Genomic DNA, 18,547 nt, shown 5'->3' on the forward strand with positions numbered 1-18,547 from the left:
ATATTTATTTTAAATCCGGGTCATTTGTCCTTGAGGGTTATTTTCACGGAAGGGTATAACTGACATTTTAAAAAATGTAAAAAGGCGGGGCCAACTTATTTTGTCCTTGAGGGTTACTAATTTTGAAATAGTGGGTTCGTGAGTTACTTTTCCCTAAAATTTGTCCTTGTGAGTTGCTCATAAAAATCCGTGTCCTTTAGACTTCATTTTCCCCAAAATTGGGCCTTGGGACTAATTTCTTGTTTCTTAAACTATTATGCATTTTTATAATAAGTATATTTGTTTGTATTTATTTTGAATTATGGTAAATGATTTTCTTCATTTCTTATAGTATAGGTGTATATTACTATATATATATTATAAGATATATTTGAAAAAAAAAAAACCGCCTAGCGCCTAGCCCGTCTAGGCATTACCTAGAAAACCTAGGTGCTAGGCGCTCTCCCACCGCCCGACTACCGATAGCGTTTTTCAGAACATTGACTACTACTAATCAAGAGGCTCGAATTACATTGGGCCCATATCCGGAAATTAAGCCGATACATATTCTATTGGGCCTCGTCTAAGGCTTCAAATGCAACTCCACGTGTGTGCTTCGGTTGTTTCCTACTTTCCTTTCCGCAGCAATTAGTCCTCGTCGTAATTGGAATCTGTCACTATATGTCTCAAGCAATCAAGCGTAAGAATTCAGTCTTCAAATTCCTTTCAAGTAGGGAATATAGCTGTATAGGACAGGACAGGACCGGCGGGCGAGCTCTGCAAGCAAAGATGATATACATAACCTATTTTGTCCTGATTCTCTATAAGATTGCTGTGTTTGTATACTTGTACGTATAGTCGTATATATATATACATCCATTCTCATTTCACTTTCAAACGTATCAGTTGACGCAAAGAACTTGAATAATTTATCTCCTGATACACAAAGGCCAAAGGTTTGTAACCATTGTAACATTAGTAAAATGATTTGTTCTGCATCAGAATTGAAATGATCGACTTTTGTGACAACGGTACAGCTCCACAGGCGCATAAATATGTCATCCTTTTCAAAAATAGTGAAAATGTTATATCCATTCAAATCAAATGAATGTCTGCAAGCAACAATTTTTCCATTACTAACAAAGTTGGTTTTCATGATGTGTATGCGAACTTGCAAAGAAGCAAGAAAATGACATAATACTAAAAGGGTCCCGCGTTTGCTATCGATCGGGTTGTTCATAGCCTTTAGACGGGAATGGAAGAATCTAACTTCTTATCGTAATTATCTTGGCTTGTAGGGTATGCTCGGTAGGACCAATGGAATAATGAATAGAAAGTTGATATATATAGTTCTATAAGTATTAACTGTATATTTTGCTTTTTATTGGGAATAAATATTTTAGATAAGGTGCGCGCACTTCATAATTTTTTTTTAATATCCCGCGCACTTCATAATTGAGCTCACAATTTACTTGTTTTATATTAAGAAAAATACCTGGAACAATGGAAGTATAATATTTTTGAATGAGGAATCTTATGGTTATTGGTTAGCCCATCGTGGATAATATAACTCGTGAAGAAAGATAATAACACATTTTAATTTTAAATAAATTCAGTTTGAAAGTTTGAATGGCGAGTAAAGAATGATGCAATGGGTTTGCTGATGGATCTTGTTGAACAGTCAAAGTACGCCCCAATGGCCCAAATCAATCAATTAACCACAGTATGCAACCATGAATGGTGGAGTGGGAAAAGAAGGATTTGGATTTTATATTTTCATTAGTCTCTCCAAAGCCAAAAGAAGATGACTAGATTTTGTAATAGCTTTTTAATAGAGATTTTGATAGATGGACCACTTGCGATTTTGCGAATCCCACCAAAACACCATACACATCTCCCCCATTTGTATTTATGTTTTCACTAACAAAATTTATGTGCCAGAAGCAGTTGCAAAATGAGTGTCCATTCCTTTTTATTCCATTTTTTTTTTCTTTTGGAAAGTGCACAATATCTAAAAGGCATGCTTTATCAAACGAAGTTGGTTTACAAACATATTATATAGTGTCTTGCACATCCCATATAATGTTATATATAAGCGTAATTAAAAAGTTAATAAACATAAATTAAAAAGTTGTTCAAAATCTATATAACAAAGAAGGATGATGATGGACATCCAACACCACCTCCTAACTTTTGAATCTAGCTTATGAGGTGGCGAATCCTAGGGCTTATGATGTGTGGATTGTTTAATAGTGTGGAACAAAAGTGTTACATCATTCTTGAAGTCAACAAATACGGCTGGACTTTTACTGAACTTCAGTTGAGTTTTTTTGTCGGGCTTCTAATGGGCTTCGATTGGAATTTTTTTAGTTGGACTTTGGTTGGAGTTTTTTTAGTACAGAGGCAAATGTGTGTTGGGGGCGCCGAAGGCGCGCGTATCTATGCCGTATGGGAAGCGGATGTGCGTTGAGGAGCCTAAGGTCGCATATATCAGAGTGAGACGGGGGTGGTTCTTGGCGTCGGGAGACCGGGCGAAGCGATATCATCATACCATATAAGGGGTGAATACGCATCGGGGTGCCCAAGACGCGCGTATCTATAGTAGGAGGGGCGGATGCGCGTCAGGGACACCGAGCGTATATGTGTCGTACGACGAAGGCAAATACTAGTCTATATAACAAAGAATGAAAGTGTGGAGCCTATAGAGCCTCTAACAGTCTAACTCTATTCTTTGGGCTTATTAGTCATCACTCCCCATATAGATCGTACGCCATAGGCAAATACTAGTAATATATAAATTGCCCTACAAACATATTTGCTGTAAATTCAGTACCAAGAGGGTCACTGTTACATGAGTCGCTCTTGTTGGTATGTGGTATTGTACACCATCCGATTACCAAAATTAAATTTTATGGCAAAACTCATCCGTCACTCAAGAATACTCGAGAATCAATGAGCTCCAATATCCGTACAACAACACCAAACTTAATCTACCTTGATAGCAACGCGGCAATATTGTATTGGATATTGACAGTTTGACACAATAACCTTCTATTTAATATGTTAACATATCCACCAGGAATAAGACACAAAAGATGCGGATAGTGTAGTTGTATGAGAACGTAGATTGAAGGTGCGCACTAATAATTTGTACCGAAGAACGAAGAATTTGCTACAAATCGAACTATTATAATCTGTTGTTAAGAAAAAGAGTAGAGTATGTTTATATTGGGTTGGTAAGTGCCTAAGTGGTTTAGACTTTAGAGTTTAGACTAATCAACATACATGTTTTGACTTCTTGACTATGTCCAAGTCTAAGATGACATGCACTCAAACACCCAAGTGTACTTGAAATTGAGGAATCAACAAGCAATCCTTTCAAAGGGTTGCCCTGATGCAACAAATGTCATGTATTAAAACTTCACACAACCCAAAAATGCAGATAACAAACTGAAAGTATAATAGACCACACAAATAATTTCATGTCGTTTACTACTTTACTTCTATAAATTCCGAACAAAAGTTTCTAATCATTAATCATTAGCTTGAGAATTCAATGTAACACGTTATTAACATATCTAGAAAAGAATGTCTTTTTTTAAAATTTTTTTTATTGGCAAGTCTGTTGAAGGGTTGCAAGGTGCAACTAGTGGCAACTGTACTTCAGAAGCTGACACAGTTCCTTCTTTGAACTAAAAAATAATAGAAAAAACAGGCCCGTTTAGTTTGACGTGAAAGCGAAGTGTGGCAAAGATTAATTGGAGAAGTAAAAAAAAAGTCATGGTTATGAGTGCGTATCTATAATGGCAGTAGCAGCGCCCACTGGAAACTCCGTCTAGTTTTCCTTTCTCTAAAAAGACTACAACAGTTTTTATTCTTCTTCCTCAAAAACCCACTTAACTTTATTCCTTTTCCAAACCTTCAACCTCACGAAACACAGAGAGAGAGAGAGAGAGTTGTGTGTTAATGTTGCCAGGGAAAGCGATGAGCTGGAGAAGAGTGGGCAAATCAGCACAAGCGTTAGCAGCGCATGGATTACTTTTTACCTTCACGCTTTTACTGGTTTTTAAGCTTGATCGTGTCAAATTCCATTCTTGGTGGTTAGTTTTTCGTATACCCACTACTCAAAATTAAATCTTTTTCACTCCCTGTTTGATAATTTTGCATTTTGTAGTTTAATTAGTCATTTATCAATAATTGTTGTTTATAGTGTGTCAGTAATGTTTCTATAATTAGTACAATTCATGTCTGTTTTATGCATGTTGGTTTGTTTGGAAAAAAAATTGTAAAATTAGTCTATGTTGATAGTTATTATTTGCGGCCCCATACATGTAGAATTTGACATGACTGTAATGTTAATGATTTCCGTGTAAATAAAGGTCATATTGGTTCATAAGTTCAACATATGTGTAAAATGTTCCTTGTTTATATCGTTAGGCTGGTTTTCGCTCCATTGTGGCTATTCCACGCAGTTGTTGCACGAGGCAGATTCTCGTTGCCAGCTCCATCAATACCACACGATAGACACGTATGATATGCTCTACCTCTGTGGTTTTTCTTGTTTGACAGATTGTGGGAATTAAATTGTTTTTTGTCTTTGTTAAAATGTGGTGGTAATAAATCATGCTTGTTTTTCATTTCATGGACAGTGGGCACCTTGTCACGCTATTGTAGCGACACCACTGCTTGTTGCATTCGAGTTACTCCTATGCATATACCTTGAGAACATCTACGGTAAGTAGTGATCATCCTTTGCCTACTTTATTAAACACGTTGGTTCTGTCATTGTCATAGTTTCTCTTTACGCACTAGGTCATTGCTTATGTTTTTAACCCTTTTACACTTATTATTTGGTGGGAGCAGTTAGTGGGTTTGCAGCTGTAAACTTGAAGGTGGTCTTCCTTCCATTGTTGGCATTCGAGATTATCATTCTGATTGACAATTTTAGGTATATTCACTTATTCGTTATCTCGTTAGTGATGCTACATATATATGATGTGTGTCTGTTTGTTCGATTATTAAAACGGTATTAATATGCTGTTACTGTTTTATTAAAAAGTTCATGAACCAGTATGGTGAAGTAAGTTGTTAAAAATCAAATCTAGATTGTTTATGATGTAGTCCTTTAGCAACGTTTTTGTATGCAGGATGTGTAGAGCTTTAATGCCCGGTGATGAAGAAAGCATGAGTGACGAAGCAATATGGGAGACACTCCCTGTAAGCGTTTTAAAATTGTCTTGATGCAAAAATAACTTCTGAGACAGTATGATATCTTTAGTGATTTTTGATGGATTTAGATACTCGCGAATTACATGAACATGACTTAGAAACTGCCCTTCTTTCAAAAGTAGGAGTTGTTAGAATAAGAGAGGGGCATAACTATGTACATATGATAATCAACTCTCCTCGTAAATGCAAAACAAATCCTATGCTTATTTCCTGGGATATCATAATCTGAAATTATTCTGGTAATGTAGGTGTAGAATCTGAAGATGTACTCAACTGTAAACATTTAACGTTTTATCTAAATTTTTGTGTCCATGTTCAAGTATGTTTTGAATCTCACTAATATCTAACTACCCGTCTATCTTTGTAGCATTTCTGGGTTGCGATCTCCATGGTTTTCTTTGTTGCTGCGACAACTTTCACACTTCTAAAACTATCTGGTAATCTCTTTATTTCTCTCCCCCTTCCACCCAAAAAAAACTTCAGAAGTTTGGTGCATGAATCCTTGCTAGGATTTCCAGAAGGCATGTAAAAATGTGTACCCACTTGTCACGACACTTGTTTGAAATCTAGTACTTAATATTTGTGAATGACCTTGCATGAGCTCAAAAATGAGTTTAAAAATTCAGGATTACATTAATCTAATTTGGCTATCAACCTGACACAGCCCCTCTTCATTATCTGGACTTGTACAAATATAGCACTCCTAGAGTTAGAGTGTTTTCACGTATGTGATTATATAAATCTGTATTCCCCAAAAAAAAAAAAAAAAATAGATGTAGCTATTGTGAGTAACTTGAAATTTTAATTCTTTTCTTTTCTGATCTTGCAGGTGACGTAGGTGCTCTCGGATGGTGGGATCTATTTATAAATTTTGGGTACGCTTCATCTGTTTGTCTTGAAGCCTCTTGGTTGTAAACACTATCTCAGTTTCACTTCATGATTTCGTTACGTTCTTATCTACAGAATTGCGGAGTGTTTTGCATTCCTTGTTTGTACAAAATGGTCCAACCCTGTTATTCATAGACAGCCTTACAATAGAGAAGCTAGTTCATCTTCTACTGCTATCAGATATCTTGATTGGAACAGTGGGTTAGTAGTTTCTTCAGAGGAAGATTCATACCAGGAGAGATTGTGTGGCTTGCAGGACATTGGTGGTCACATAATGAAAATTCCACTTGTTGGTTTCCAAGTTTTGCTCTGTATGCGCTTAGAGGTATGCTAGACTCTGAGATTCTGTGAAGATCATGTACATTAATTACCATAGATAATAGCATCTCCAATCACACCCTATATGGCACCCTATCCTCGTTTGTAGTGAAACCAGGCCAAGAAATCATCTCCAATAACACCCTATATTTTCTATATCTCTATTTTCTTTCAACATCTTTTCTCGTTTAAAAAAAGATAGTGAAAGATGTTCGCCTCTTTAAAACATCATGAATAATGGCGCAGAGGTTTCCACAAAGTGGGAATACATCACCGTGGCTCGTCAAGAGCACAATCCTCTTTAACTGGGTGATCTTGTTTCCACCAATTTAGTGAAACCCACATAGTAGACCCCTCACGAAGGACCCTCGTGTATGGGTTATAATCTCTCATTTATCGCAATAAATAGTACTCATATCTAATAGTTATAAATTTTCAGGGAACACCGCCTCGTGCTAGAAATATTCCGCTTCCACTTCTTTTCGCCCCACTTTTCCTACTTCAAGGTGCTGGAGTATTGTTTGCAATGTCAAGGTTGGTGGAGAAGATTGTTCTATTACTGCGGAGTGGGGCTTTTACAGGGAGATACTTCACAATCTCTTCAAGAGCTCGTGATTGCTTTGGGTTCTTGCATCATGGTTCAAGGTGATTTGATGTTCAAATGAGATATTAGTATTTGGATCCCTCTACAGATACAGAAACTGAGTAAGTTTTTTTGGAATTGTTATTACACTGCTGTTAGGCTGCTTGGCTGGTGGTCAATTGATGAAGGTAGTCGAGAGGAACAAGCTCGAATTTACCACTCTGGGACTACGGGGTGAGTGCTGCGTTATATTTATTTAGAACAGGTTTAAAATTAATCTTGTAGGTATCCCACTTTTTTCAACTTGTTTTGTCTGTGTGTTGACTCCTAACACCTATGAATAACTTTTGTCTACATTCTTCAGTATTAGAAAAATAGTTTGTCAGAGTGCATTTATTTATGAAGTAGCAATAGAATTATCTGCGCACAAATTAAGTTGTTTTGCATATATTTTGAAACATTTAAATTTGATCGGTCTGAGCTTGGGGTAAAAGACACTATTTTTGGAATTGATGTTTATACTCCTATTGGTGGCACAGTTGTTAGGAAATCTGCATCTGTGTGCTACATGGTTTTGTAGTAAGTGTGAAACTTATGGTTTGAAATTTTGAATTAAGTACTCCAGATCACATCTGTGTGGTCTTTTGTATTGTCCGATATACACAGCTATTTCTGTTTCCTGATTTTTGTCAGACTGGATGTTAACACAGGTATAATACTTTCTGTGGTTATCCACCTGAGATTGTGAAGAAGATGCCAAAAAAGGATCTCGCTGAAGAGGTGCATGTCATTCTTTTCTACCATTTACTGAATTGTTTGGGATAAATGTTGGGCTCTCATTCATATGATCTGACGATTGCTTTTTTACTGTTAATCGTGTTCCATGTAATGAATGATCATCTCGATGAGATTTTTAGAGTTTCATGGTACTATAGCTGATAATATTGTTTTAATAAGAACTTCCATCTCAGGTGTGGAGGTTACAAGCAGCTCTTGGTGAACAAGCAGAAATCACTAAATATAGCCAGCAAGCATATGAAAGACTTCAAACGGTAATAGTCTCAACTTTGTTGGACTGTCTTGTGCATGTTGAGATTTATTTTAGTGATTGGCATAAACTGCTATGCGCACTACACCTGCCATTTTTATCAGACTACCATGCTCAAACTGTTACCTCTCTCATAATCAATTTTAAAAGAAACAAAAAAAGAATTAGGTTCCATCTTTTTTAAATCCTTGTATGAATTTTAGCTATTCCGTTGTGCGTTCATGTTATTATCCCTTCTTCAGGAAAAGGTATTGTGTAGAGTTTGCTTTGAGGGAGAGATAAGTGTAGTTCTCCTTCCATGCAGGCATCGCGTCCTTTGTAGGTATGTTATACGCTTCTGACTGCACCCGTGAGTTGGTTCATTCTCTTTTAATATTCCTCTTTCTTACTTTGGTTCTGTCGTGAATATCTGCAGCATCTGCTCTGAGAAGTGTAAGAAATGCCCTATTTGTCGAGTCTCTATTGAGGAGCGCTTGCCTGTGTACGATGTATAGTTCATTCATACTTCAAACTGTACTTTTGAGGCAAGATATTAGAGTTTCAACTGACGTACATAAGTTAAGCAGTCAGATATTGCAAGGAGACTGGTGTTACACAGTCCCTGCTGAAACTGCAATGAAGACCCCTATATGTTGCTTGCTAAATTAACTGAAGCAAGCACTAGAAGAGTTGGAAGAGTGCAGTTGGCTTGATTGTGTATTATGTTGCATTGATCTCCTTTTGTCATTGTAGATATACCACAAATTTACAACAAAGAAATTGTAATTCAAGTTGCAAGCTAATGGGTTTCCCAAATTGTGGATCCAACCGTTTGGGAACAATCACAGATCTAACCCCTAAGCTTGTCTTCCTAACCAGCGCCAAAGGAAGTTTTTGTGATGCTTTGGGTAAAACGGTTGTGCTATGTGGTTCTTTTGTGACATTTTGTCAGTTTTGTATATCAATGTGCTGATAGCGATCCATATATCGAATCAATATCTAATCGTTAATGTGTTGAACACTTGCAAAAAAATATGTGAAGTTCGGAATTCAAATTAAATGTGCTTTCTTTTTGTCATGCGACACTTGTGCAGTGGATTCTGGTTCCTTGATAACTCTTGGATGCAACTAATTGCTACTTTGTGAGGGGCTAAACAAGGTTTGCTTGACATCTAGTAGTAGAAGATTTGTTTCCATCTGACGAGTTACATACTAAAACGTTTGTGTGCTTAAGCATTTCTAGTATGGGTAGGTTTAGTCTTTGGTTGCATTTAGCGTCAAGCTGGTTGAAACTTGAAAGTCAAACTACATCTCGTATTACCACTCTACCAATTCCACTCATGTGTATGATACTTATTTTTATGGAATTCGCAAAAACTGTGGAAATAGAGGGACCCAGAAAATCTCCCAGTTAGCTTGCCAATTTGGCATGAAAGAATGCAAGTAGGAATCAGGAATGTCCCTAGACGATGCTGTAAACTATTCCCCATTAAGTTTCAGCCCATGTTATGACGACTCAACTTATTCATGATGTGAATGCGAGTTTCTGTTGTCCATAATCTTCCTGTTTCTCAAGGCTTACTTTTGCAAACTGCTTTCCCTTTCAAAACTATTGCTATCATTGAAATATAAATGATTTTCGGTACAACTGTTACAGATTTACAACTTGCACACTGGCTTGAAACAAATTCCATAAAAAATAGTTCTCCAGAACTAAACAAATTCCATAAAAAATATTGTTCAGAACTATGCTATCTGAATTCTGAACGCAATACTCCTGAACGTTTTCATGTTCTCTCCGTTTTGGGCTTTTACTGATATCCAGAAAGCAATTCATAAATCAACAAGAGAAAGAGAATAGTTATCCAAATACTGAATCATGCTCCCTGCCTGACACTCAGAAAGTATGATCAAGATACTTTTCGACAGAAATCAAATATAAAGAAGTGTATTCGCAAGGATAAATAAACAATTTTCGTGTACAAGTTGAGAAATGTAATTGGATATTCTGCCAAAGTGATTTCTATCTCACTTTCCCTGCTACATAAAGGTCAGGGAAAGAATACAAGGAGGCTCAGCTAGTTGAAATTGCAATGGAAGCTTTGAGACCAAACAGGGATTAGAACAAACTCATTTGAACCTCGCCAACACAAAAGCACCGTGATCAAAGAATCCAGTCAATCCCGTCATAAGGTACTGTCTTCTTTTGGCATTGAGGAAGGACTCGCCTTTAACAGAGGCAAAGTAACACTATCTGGCTTTACCTTGGTGAATGGGGAGAAACAACCTCAACTAGAATGGAAGGATGCCCAGGGACTTTAGTCACTTCCAAACTACCTTGTAGTAGGGATGCCCTTTGTGGGTTGAAAAGTAGAAGCTGTTGCATGTCCTTGGGAAGCACCTTGAACACTGCTTGCAAATCACCCTTGAGCTTTTGGCACGCAACCACAGAGTCTGCACTACTGCGCCCAGAATGCTGTAACTGGAAAGTTTTAAGAAAAAAGATTATAATTTAGTATGCAAAGGGTTGTGTCATTTAAACTGATGCCTTAGACCAGTACTACTTTAAAAAAAAATTGTGTGATATAGAATTTAATGGGTCGTGTTGTTTAAACTGTTGACTGAAGCCAGCCTTCCCATCTATAGAACTTCAAAAGGCTTTTACAAACAGATCTACTATGTATTTCATCAAATACTCAAACTCGTCGACAAGTGAGAAGAGTAATCAGAAGAGGCAGAAAATATATTACCTGTATCTCTCCAAGTAAATGTTTTTCAATTACATTGAAAGAATCAACAATTTCCAATTCAGACATTTTCAAAAGATATTGTTGAATCTCAGTCCTCAACCTCGCCTGCCTCCATAGTCTATGTTGTTCTTGTTCAGCAACAGTGCGCCTTCTCTGGAACCATGGCATAAAGTTGTGTCCTTTCAAAAAGCGCCTGAGAATAAAAATGACCAAGACATACCAAATAAGTGATTCAGTTCCATAGTCACTGTAATGACAATATAGAGTAGACTAGTTATAAACTTATAATATGCAAAGCTATTGGGGAGGTAGAATACCAAAATAAATGATCCTAAGTAGAGGGTACATGCGAAAGAAAGAAGAAAACAATAGCAAAACACTGAAAGGCATCAGCAGCTAGCAGGTCTTACCTATATAGGTCCAGCCAATTCGCCCTCATCCTTTTAGATAAGAACTTCCCAGCGCCGGGCTGATAAGCTCTCAAGAAATTCATCAGCATTAAATGTAGGCAGAGGAGGAGGATCAAAGAAAGGCGAAGCTCCTTCAGAAGGCGTAGTAGCTCTCAAGTATGGGCCGAAAGGTGCAAGGAAGTTTGTTGTTAGCTCCAAGAAATGTCTCCGCAGGATCTCATTGTTAACAACTGACATTGACTCCTCAACCCTTGGGGACATCCCTGCGTCAATAAGCCTGTTCAGGATAGCAGTGTCTGGTTTGGTTGTTGCACTATATGTGCTCCAAACAGCCTCCCTATGTTCCGTCATTAGACAAAGGGGACCATCTCTCCGCAACTTTACAGAATTCAACAAATTTGAAGGAGACAACTTCTTTAAGGACAACTGCTGCAATCCAAAACCCTCTAGCTTACTAAAGGTCTTGCCTGAAAAGGACGACTTGGGAGTTAAGGTGAGCCTGCTTGAATTAGGAGCAGGGTTACCAACTGAAACAATGTGCGGTATGCACCGAAGGGACTTGAGGAAAAACAGGTTTGTTACACCTAGAACCATTGGAGGAAAAACATCTTTTTCGCTGAGTGAATTTAAACGGCGAAAATCCGGGTCATGAATAGTAAAATATGGCCGGAAATCAACACTACAAAGAAGAGGAGCAACCAAACTTACAAGGGTAGCAACAGCTTCACAACATTGGGGAGGCGTTGGTGCAATTATAAGAATAGGTTCGCCAATAATCAAAAGCTCCCACAACAACCATAGCTGCAGAAGTATCCCTCTGAATGTACCAAAAATATCCGCATCATGAAACAAACCCTGCGGAATAGACTGATTGGTAGGAAGTAATGGTGCCATTGATGAAACAGACTCGTCCGCCAATACCCCACCCTCTAACGGCAAACTATGAGCAGGTGGGAGATTCACTTTCAATGTAGCATTTCCTATAGGAAGCTCCACTAAAGTACCATGTACCGGTGCAGGCCACATGGACACAAACAAAGCCATATGCTCAAGCGCTTTCTTCCCAAGGTCGAAATACAAAGGACCCAATATTTGTAACAAAGGTCTAAACACACTCAAGAATGGACTATGCGACAATATAACAACAGACTTCTGTTCCCCACCTCTCTTTAACCTCTCATCTTGTCTCTGCCTATTGAATACATAACCATACATATATCCATTACCATTACTATTATATCCACTACTTGTTTCTACATTGCGGTTTGGTAAACGAAAAAAGAAGATACAATCATGAATACTAGAGCGATTCTTGTGTTGCGAAACGGAATCGGGAAATGAAGTAAATGATATCTCAAGCTCTTGTTCTTGAGTAATACAACCAGGTGGATAACAGTCTTCTATAACTTGGCCTTGTTCAAGATCAAATCTAATAATACAAAATGCAACTGCCCATCTTCTAAAACCTTTCGGGTCAAACTTAGAATTCAGTTCTTGTCTTAAATTAAATGAAGATGACCTACTCATGTTTACTAATAATTATTTCTGTGTTTAACTAAATGGCCAACTTTTCATTTTCTATAAAACACCCAACAAAGATGTAGTAGAGTTTTTTTTCGGTTACCTGAGATTATTGACAGAGTGATGAGTGACGTCGTGTGAAAAGGATCTCTCAAGTTCAATTATATTAGATTCAGACGAAGCTATTGTTGGATCAGGTGGCTGTTTCTGTGCATCCTTTTTTACGTTGCTCAAAAATGACAAGAATTCGTTCTTGGCTTACAGGCGAAATTATCTTGAAATGTCGAACATATCTCGCCATGTCTGATATATTCAACTTTCTTCAAATTATCTTGCGTTGCACGTATGTAATAATAGCCCTACGCCCCTACTCGAGTTTCCAATGTTCAACCCGAGCCTGGGACTAATGATTAGGAGGGTAAAAAACATCGAAATTGAAATCATATAATAAAATCAAAGAAATTTGATTGTTTGAAAATGATTGATTATATTGTTCTCTCTAAAATAAAATAGAAATTTTCAATTTTTTACAAGAATAGAAAGATTGAAATATATACATATATATATCAGTGTTCTAAAAAATACTAGGCGGTAGTCGAGTGGTGGGAGATCGCTGGCTTACAGGCTTATAGTAGTGCACTAGATGAAATTTAAAGTGATAAGCGCGATTTTTTTTTTTGTCTAATATATATAATACACACCTATATTATAAGAAATGAAGAAAATCATTTACCATAATTCAAAAAATAAACACATACAAATATACTTATTATAAAAATGCGTAATAGTTGAAAAATATCGACTTCATATAAAAACATACTCTTTGTTATAGTAACATATAATTTACATTAGATTTTAGTCTTTTAAACTCATTCAAATTTTAAGTTTACACGGACTTTTAATTTTTGATATTTAATCATTTAAAAAAAATGACTGGACCGCCTAGACACCTCTAGTCGGCCCACCGATTTTTTAAACGACTTAGGCCTAGCCGAGTTGGTTAGGCACCGCCTAGCGCCTAGAGACCACCTAGACCGATTTTTAGAACAGTATATGTACACGAGGCTAAGGCCGACTCAAAATCGAGTCGGGTTTTGATTTGTTACTAAACCAAGCTCAGACTACGGATATGATATGTTAGCCTAAGACCAATAAAAATTGAATTTTAGTCCATCGGGCTTGGACTAACTCGACCCATGTTCCACCCCCATATAATAAATACAGTATTTTACGTCTTTTATGAAATAAAATCCAATTTAAGTTTTCCAGTCCTATCGAAAGATCATGCAATCTATTAAACCTGACAAATTAGTACAAAATAATAATCGTATACTTCCCACTTATGCACATTAAACTGACACCATTCATCACACCAAATATCAAGACACCATCAACAATTTATTTGGCGGGACCCAATAATTTCAAAGTTAACATAGTAGGTCCCACACGCCCACACAAGTCTACGGTTGACTTGCCACCATCTTGCCATCTTCCGTTCTATCAATATGAATATATGAATATATATATATAATATAAAAGGAGAAAAAGAAGTAGTACTTAAAAAAGAAGTTTAGAAAGACCATTGTTACTAGAGAGATGAAGTGGGTTTGATCCAATAATCTTTAAGAGCACCCTAGTAAGTTCTAGATGGCAAGGTACTATTTTTCTTCTTGATGTTTTGTGGTTTTGTATATTTTGATTACTTGGGGCTGAATAAAAATGTCTTCTTTAAGCACTAATGTCTTTTGATTATGATAAAATTTGTTTTTTAAGTAGGTTTTCCAGCTTTGGGTGTTGTTTTGATTGGTGTTATTTGGTGTGTTCTGCATTTTAGTTATATTGGGTTTGAATAAAAATTGATTCTTTAGCACTTTTGATGTGAGTGTTGTTTTGATTTGTTTGGTTTTGAGTGTTTCACAGTTTGTTCTGTAAGGTTAAAGTGTTTCTAGCATTAATGCGTCTAGATTTGATCAGTGCATTTGAGTTCTGGTTGCATATTTCTCTTTTATTGATGTTGTGGACTAATATGATGTGTATTTGACAGTTCAGTTTAGCTTGTGACATTGATGCATATGCACTGGATACTTTGTTTTTGCTAGTAGACGTGAAGTTCATGTCAATGTATTATATCAATAAAGCTTTATATCTAAATCCTGTGTCTCTATTGGTTGCATATAAGTTGCCTCCTTTGCGAATGAAATGCATGGGTCTGATCTTAATGTTGTTTATGAAAGAATTACATTTTAAGTGATTAGATGCAACTCTTTTCTATTTGATTATAATTGTTTTATTCGAACATGCAGCACGTCATGGCTGGTGGACAGCAAAAGATTTGCAACAAAAATCAAGAGTGCATCTGAAAAATGTGATCCCAAATGTGTCAACTGGAAGAGCAACCCAGCAAGAGCTTGCCCCAAGTGCAATCATGTCATTGACAACAGTGATGTATGACTCCTTTACTCTGATGAATATACCTAAGTCTTATTGATAAACTGTATTTACTTCATTGATTACTGTCAGGAACTAGGCAAAAAAAGTATCAAACCTATTTTGTTTTGTGTTTGTAATTTATAGACAACAAAGCTAGTTCAATAGATGGATACTGAAACTTAAGCAGAATATATATTAGAATTTCCCCCCTCAATATGGATACAAGTTATAACATATTCTGTTGAAAATGTGCTTTGATACCATGTGATTTGGATCATATCAGATGAATCATTAGCTCTGACTTTTGTTTGGGGAGAAAAACCCAGACTTTGGATAACAGATTCAATCCACCATTTTAAATATAAACAAGTGTGATTGTAGAGATAAGGTTAGACTGCATTTGTGTGTTTATGTAAATAAGAAGTGTGTACATTTGATTATCGTTGGAAGGGGAGAATAATAGCGTTTGCTATATCCTATCTGTAAGCCTTTCTGCTCTCACTTGAAACAATAAAGAATAAACTTATCTAGAAGGACATGCTATTCTGTTGTACTGTGAGCATTTAGATTCCCATGTGCTTTGGGTTTTCTAGAAAGCTGTGAGTTGATGCTTACTGCTAAAAGAATTGCAAGTGTTTGTTGGAAAACATCTGGTACTCTTTAGCGGCTAGAGTGTATTGTTGAGGTGTTTGTAGTTGATCTTTACTTCTGATACACAGCTTGACTATTTATTGTACAGTTTTACCCCCATCAACATGTAGTTTATTGTATCAGAGTCTAAACACTTTGAAATTTCCTTTTTTCAGGTTACTCAAGACTGGCCGGGATTACCCTGCGGTGTGAAATTCGATCCTTCTGACCAAGAGATAATTCGGCATTTACTTGCTAAAGTTGGTTTTGGAAATGTGAATCCCCATCCTTTTATTGAGGAGTTCATTCCCACAGTCAATGAAGAAGATGGAATTTGTTATACCCATCCTCAAAAGCTGCCAGGTTGGTACTAGTCATGGTTGTTTTCTTTTTCCTTCTGTTATAGTCCAATGAGCTTTTATAATTCTATTAACTAATGGTAAGTACGCTCTTGTAGGAGTTAAGCAAGATGGAAGTGTTTCCCATTTCTTTCATAGAGCAATCAAGGCTTATAACACTGGGACTCGAAAGCGTCGGAAGATACATGGTGACGACTTGGGTGATGTCCGTTGGCATAAAACTGGCAGGACAAAACCTGTGATATTGGATGGAGTTCAAAGAGGATGTAAGAAAATTATGGTTCTGTACATGAGCACGACAAATAGTCGGAAACCTGAGAAAACTAATTGGGTGATGCACCAGTATCACCTTGGCACGGGAGAGGATGAAAAAGATGGAGAGTATGTCGTTTCCAAAATATTTTATCAGCAGCAGGCAAAGCCTGGTGATAAAGTTGAAGAAGATGTTTCTTGTGAGATCACAGAATCCACTATTGCAAAAGTAGATCCGTTGACTCCAAAATCTGTTATTCCCGAACCCCCTCGTACTGAAAGGCGTCATTCTGATGTTGATCCTGGAGAAGAACGTGTGCTAGGGGACATTGTAAACTCTTCTCAGGTACAAGAATTGTCTGTTGTCTTGAGTCTTTTTCTTATTAGAGATGATTCACTCCAATTCTTTTATATTCTATTCTCAATGTAATACTGATATTCTGCCTTCCTCTTTTGTAGTTCAAGAATCTTGGAACTGGGAATGTAGATGATGACGTACCATTGGAGGGGGTGCTTGAGGATCATAATAACCCAATATCAGAAGATCTGGAAAATCACATGCTGGGTGATAATGACGATTGTATTGAAAATTTGAAATGGTCGGAAGGTGAATCAATATCACAATATCTGTTAGATTCTCAGCAACTTGTCGAAGACTTGTCTCTATGCGATGACCTACTTCAGAGCCAGCCCTTAAATGAAGAAACGGATGGTGAAAGAAAGAACAGGCATCACCTACCTGATTATTCTCTCATCGGAGGAGTGGAAGTGTTTAAGGAGGACTTGGAGGAGTGCCAAAACTTGGATCTTAGTGATCTTCCAAGTGATACTAGGAAAAAACACTCGAACCTTGTCTAACTGATTATGTTCAAGGTTCTGAATATCCTAAACATGATCCAGAGGAGTTTGCAAAAACCGGTCAGCTTGATCCTTCAAATATTGAATTTGATACACCTCCAGATTTCAGACTTAGCCAGCTTGTATGTTACCATAACCTTTTCTTTTAAAAATAGTTCTCAGCTCTGAACGTTGAAGTTGTCATCAGATGTTATTTGCTTATCGACCTGTTTTTAATATTTGGAGTACTGAATTGTGTTTTTTAGGAGTTCGGATCTCAAGATAGCTTCTTCGCTTGGGCTGGGAGCAAGTTATCGGACTGAATGGGGTATGTGCACTCATTTAATCTATTTTTTTCTGGTGCATGCAATACGTGTAATTGGGAATATATTGTAATTGTGCCCTTCTGTTGCAGGTACGAAGTGTATAATTCTGGTACTTGACCCCTTTCCCCCTCTGCATGAATACTCCTTACTTATTTTGGCTCATGTCAAGTTGTCACGTAGCGTTGACTGTTGGCTCTCCTTTTGGCGCATCTAATTTTGGAGAAGTTCAGTTTGCAGGATAACTTTCCTTTTGCAAGGGTACAAGACCCTCAGCTATTTTTTCCTAGCTTGGCAGAAGGCTGGTTTCGAATTGTGGAACTATAGTTATCCTGATTTTGTACCCATTTTGGAATTTAAGTGGTGTGCTATTTAAATATGTGGAAACAGTTTATGTGAAAAATTAACACTATATTAGGGTGGAAGTGCTCTGTAATTCCCCAATTCGTCTTTTGTAAATCTGCTTCTCCGTCTCTTCTCTGAGAAACCTGCCAAAATGTTTCTTCCTTTTGTCCTTAGTACAAGTTTTAATTTAGTTGGTTAATAATATATGGAGTCTTCTAACTGATCTTGCTTTGCTTTTAGGTAACTAGGTCAGAGGTGCATGACTTTTATTCCTAACATGTACGTAAATACAAGTGAAACCAAATTAAACATGAGCATAGTTTGGATTTGAAGCTTTCAGTATAAATAAACAAAAGGTAGAACTATGAATATTCCGTTATCAGATCAGATAAGTGCAGGATCGGAATTGAGAAGCCCTACATATTTTTTAGTTTTTTTTATAACGATTCATTTTATTAAGTCCCAGGTAAAAAAGCAACAGTAGATACATGCATCCACAGACCCATAATTCCAACCTCACTTAGCTAATTTATGAGCCAATGTCTTACAGGCTACAGCATCAGAATTCAGAAGCTCCAAAATTAGTTTTTCAGAGAACCACTCATTCACTTTCTTTCGCATAACCGAAGCTCAAATATAGTCAAGCAATGTGGATATGTTGAACTT

The 18,547-nt window shown here is 37.0% G+C and overlaps 3 protein-coding genes across 5 annotated transcripts; 2 read left to right on the plus strand and 1 right to left on the minus strand.

Moving 5' to 3' along the window:
* Positions 1-3,437: 3,437 nt before the first annotated feature.
* On the plus strand, positions 3,438-9,102 carry LOC147517675 (uncharacterized). 2 transcript variants are annotated; one of them, XM_086589810.1, is made up of 14 exons: positions 3,438-4,079; positions 4,417-4,507; positions 4,629-4,713; positions 4,843-4,927; positions 5,127-5,196; positions 5,576-5,645; positions 6,038-6,083; positions 6,172-6,421; positions 6,854-7,059; positions 7,157-7,231; positions 7,708-7,777; positions 7,969-8,049; positions 8,288-8,367; positions 8,461-9,102. In XM_086589810.1, exons 1-14 carry the CDS (start codon positions 3,946-3,948, stop codon positions 8,537-8,539), a joined length of 1,422 nt encoding a protein of 473 aa, XP_086445936.1. In that variant the 5' UTR covers positions 3,438-3,945; the 3' UTR covers positions 8,540-9,102. The 2 variants fall into 2 exon arrangements, with proteins under 2 accessions (XP_086445936.1, XP_086445935.1); XM_086589809.1 differs by having other exon boundaries at positions 3,774-4,079; positions 5,109-5,196.
* An 826-nt stretch (positions 9,103-9,928) lies between these two features.
* On the minus strand, positions 9,929-12,968 carry LOC147517676 (uncharacterized). Its single transcript, XM_086589811.1, is given in 4 exon segments — positions 9,929-10,506; positions 10,775-10,967; positions 11,185-11,241; positions 11,243-12,968. Coding segments are annotated over 4 exon segments (1,941 nt in total). The 5' UTR covers positions 12,712-12,968; the 3' UTR covers positions 9,929-10,284.
* Positions 12,969-14,235: 1,267 nt separating this feature from the next.
* Positions 14,236-18,104, plus strand: SOG1 (NAC (No Apical Meristem) domain transcriptional regulator superfamily protein). Of its 2 annotated transcripts, XM_086589814.1 has the most exons (8): positions 14,236-14,360; positions 15,009-15,150; positions 15,942-16,128; positions 16,223-16,722; positions 16,836-17,181; positions 17,298-17,356; positions 17,480-17,541; positions 17,629-17,984. In XM_086589814.1, exons 1-7 carry the CDS (start codon positions 14,353-14,355, stop codon positions 17,534-17,536), a joined length of 1,299 nt encoding a protein of 432 aa, XP_086445940.1. In that variant the 5' UTR covers positions 14,236-14,352; the 3' UTR covers positions 17,537-17,541; positions 17,629-17,984. The 2 variants fall into 2 exon arrangements, 1 of the variants encoding a protein (XP_086445940.1); XR_015211529.1 differs by having other exon boundaries at positions 16,842-17,356; positions 17,629-18,104.
* Positions 18,105-18,547: the final 443 nt, after the last annotated feature.

Source organism: Coptis chinensis, chromosome 2 (genome assembly GCF_015680905.1).
Source record: "Coptis chinensis isolate HL-2020 chromosome 2, ASM1568090v1, whole genome shotgun sequence".
Classification (NCBI taxonomy): domain Eukaryota; kingdom Viridiplantae; phylum Streptophyta; class Magnoliopsida; order Ranunculales; family Ranunculaceae; genus Coptis; species Coptis chinensis.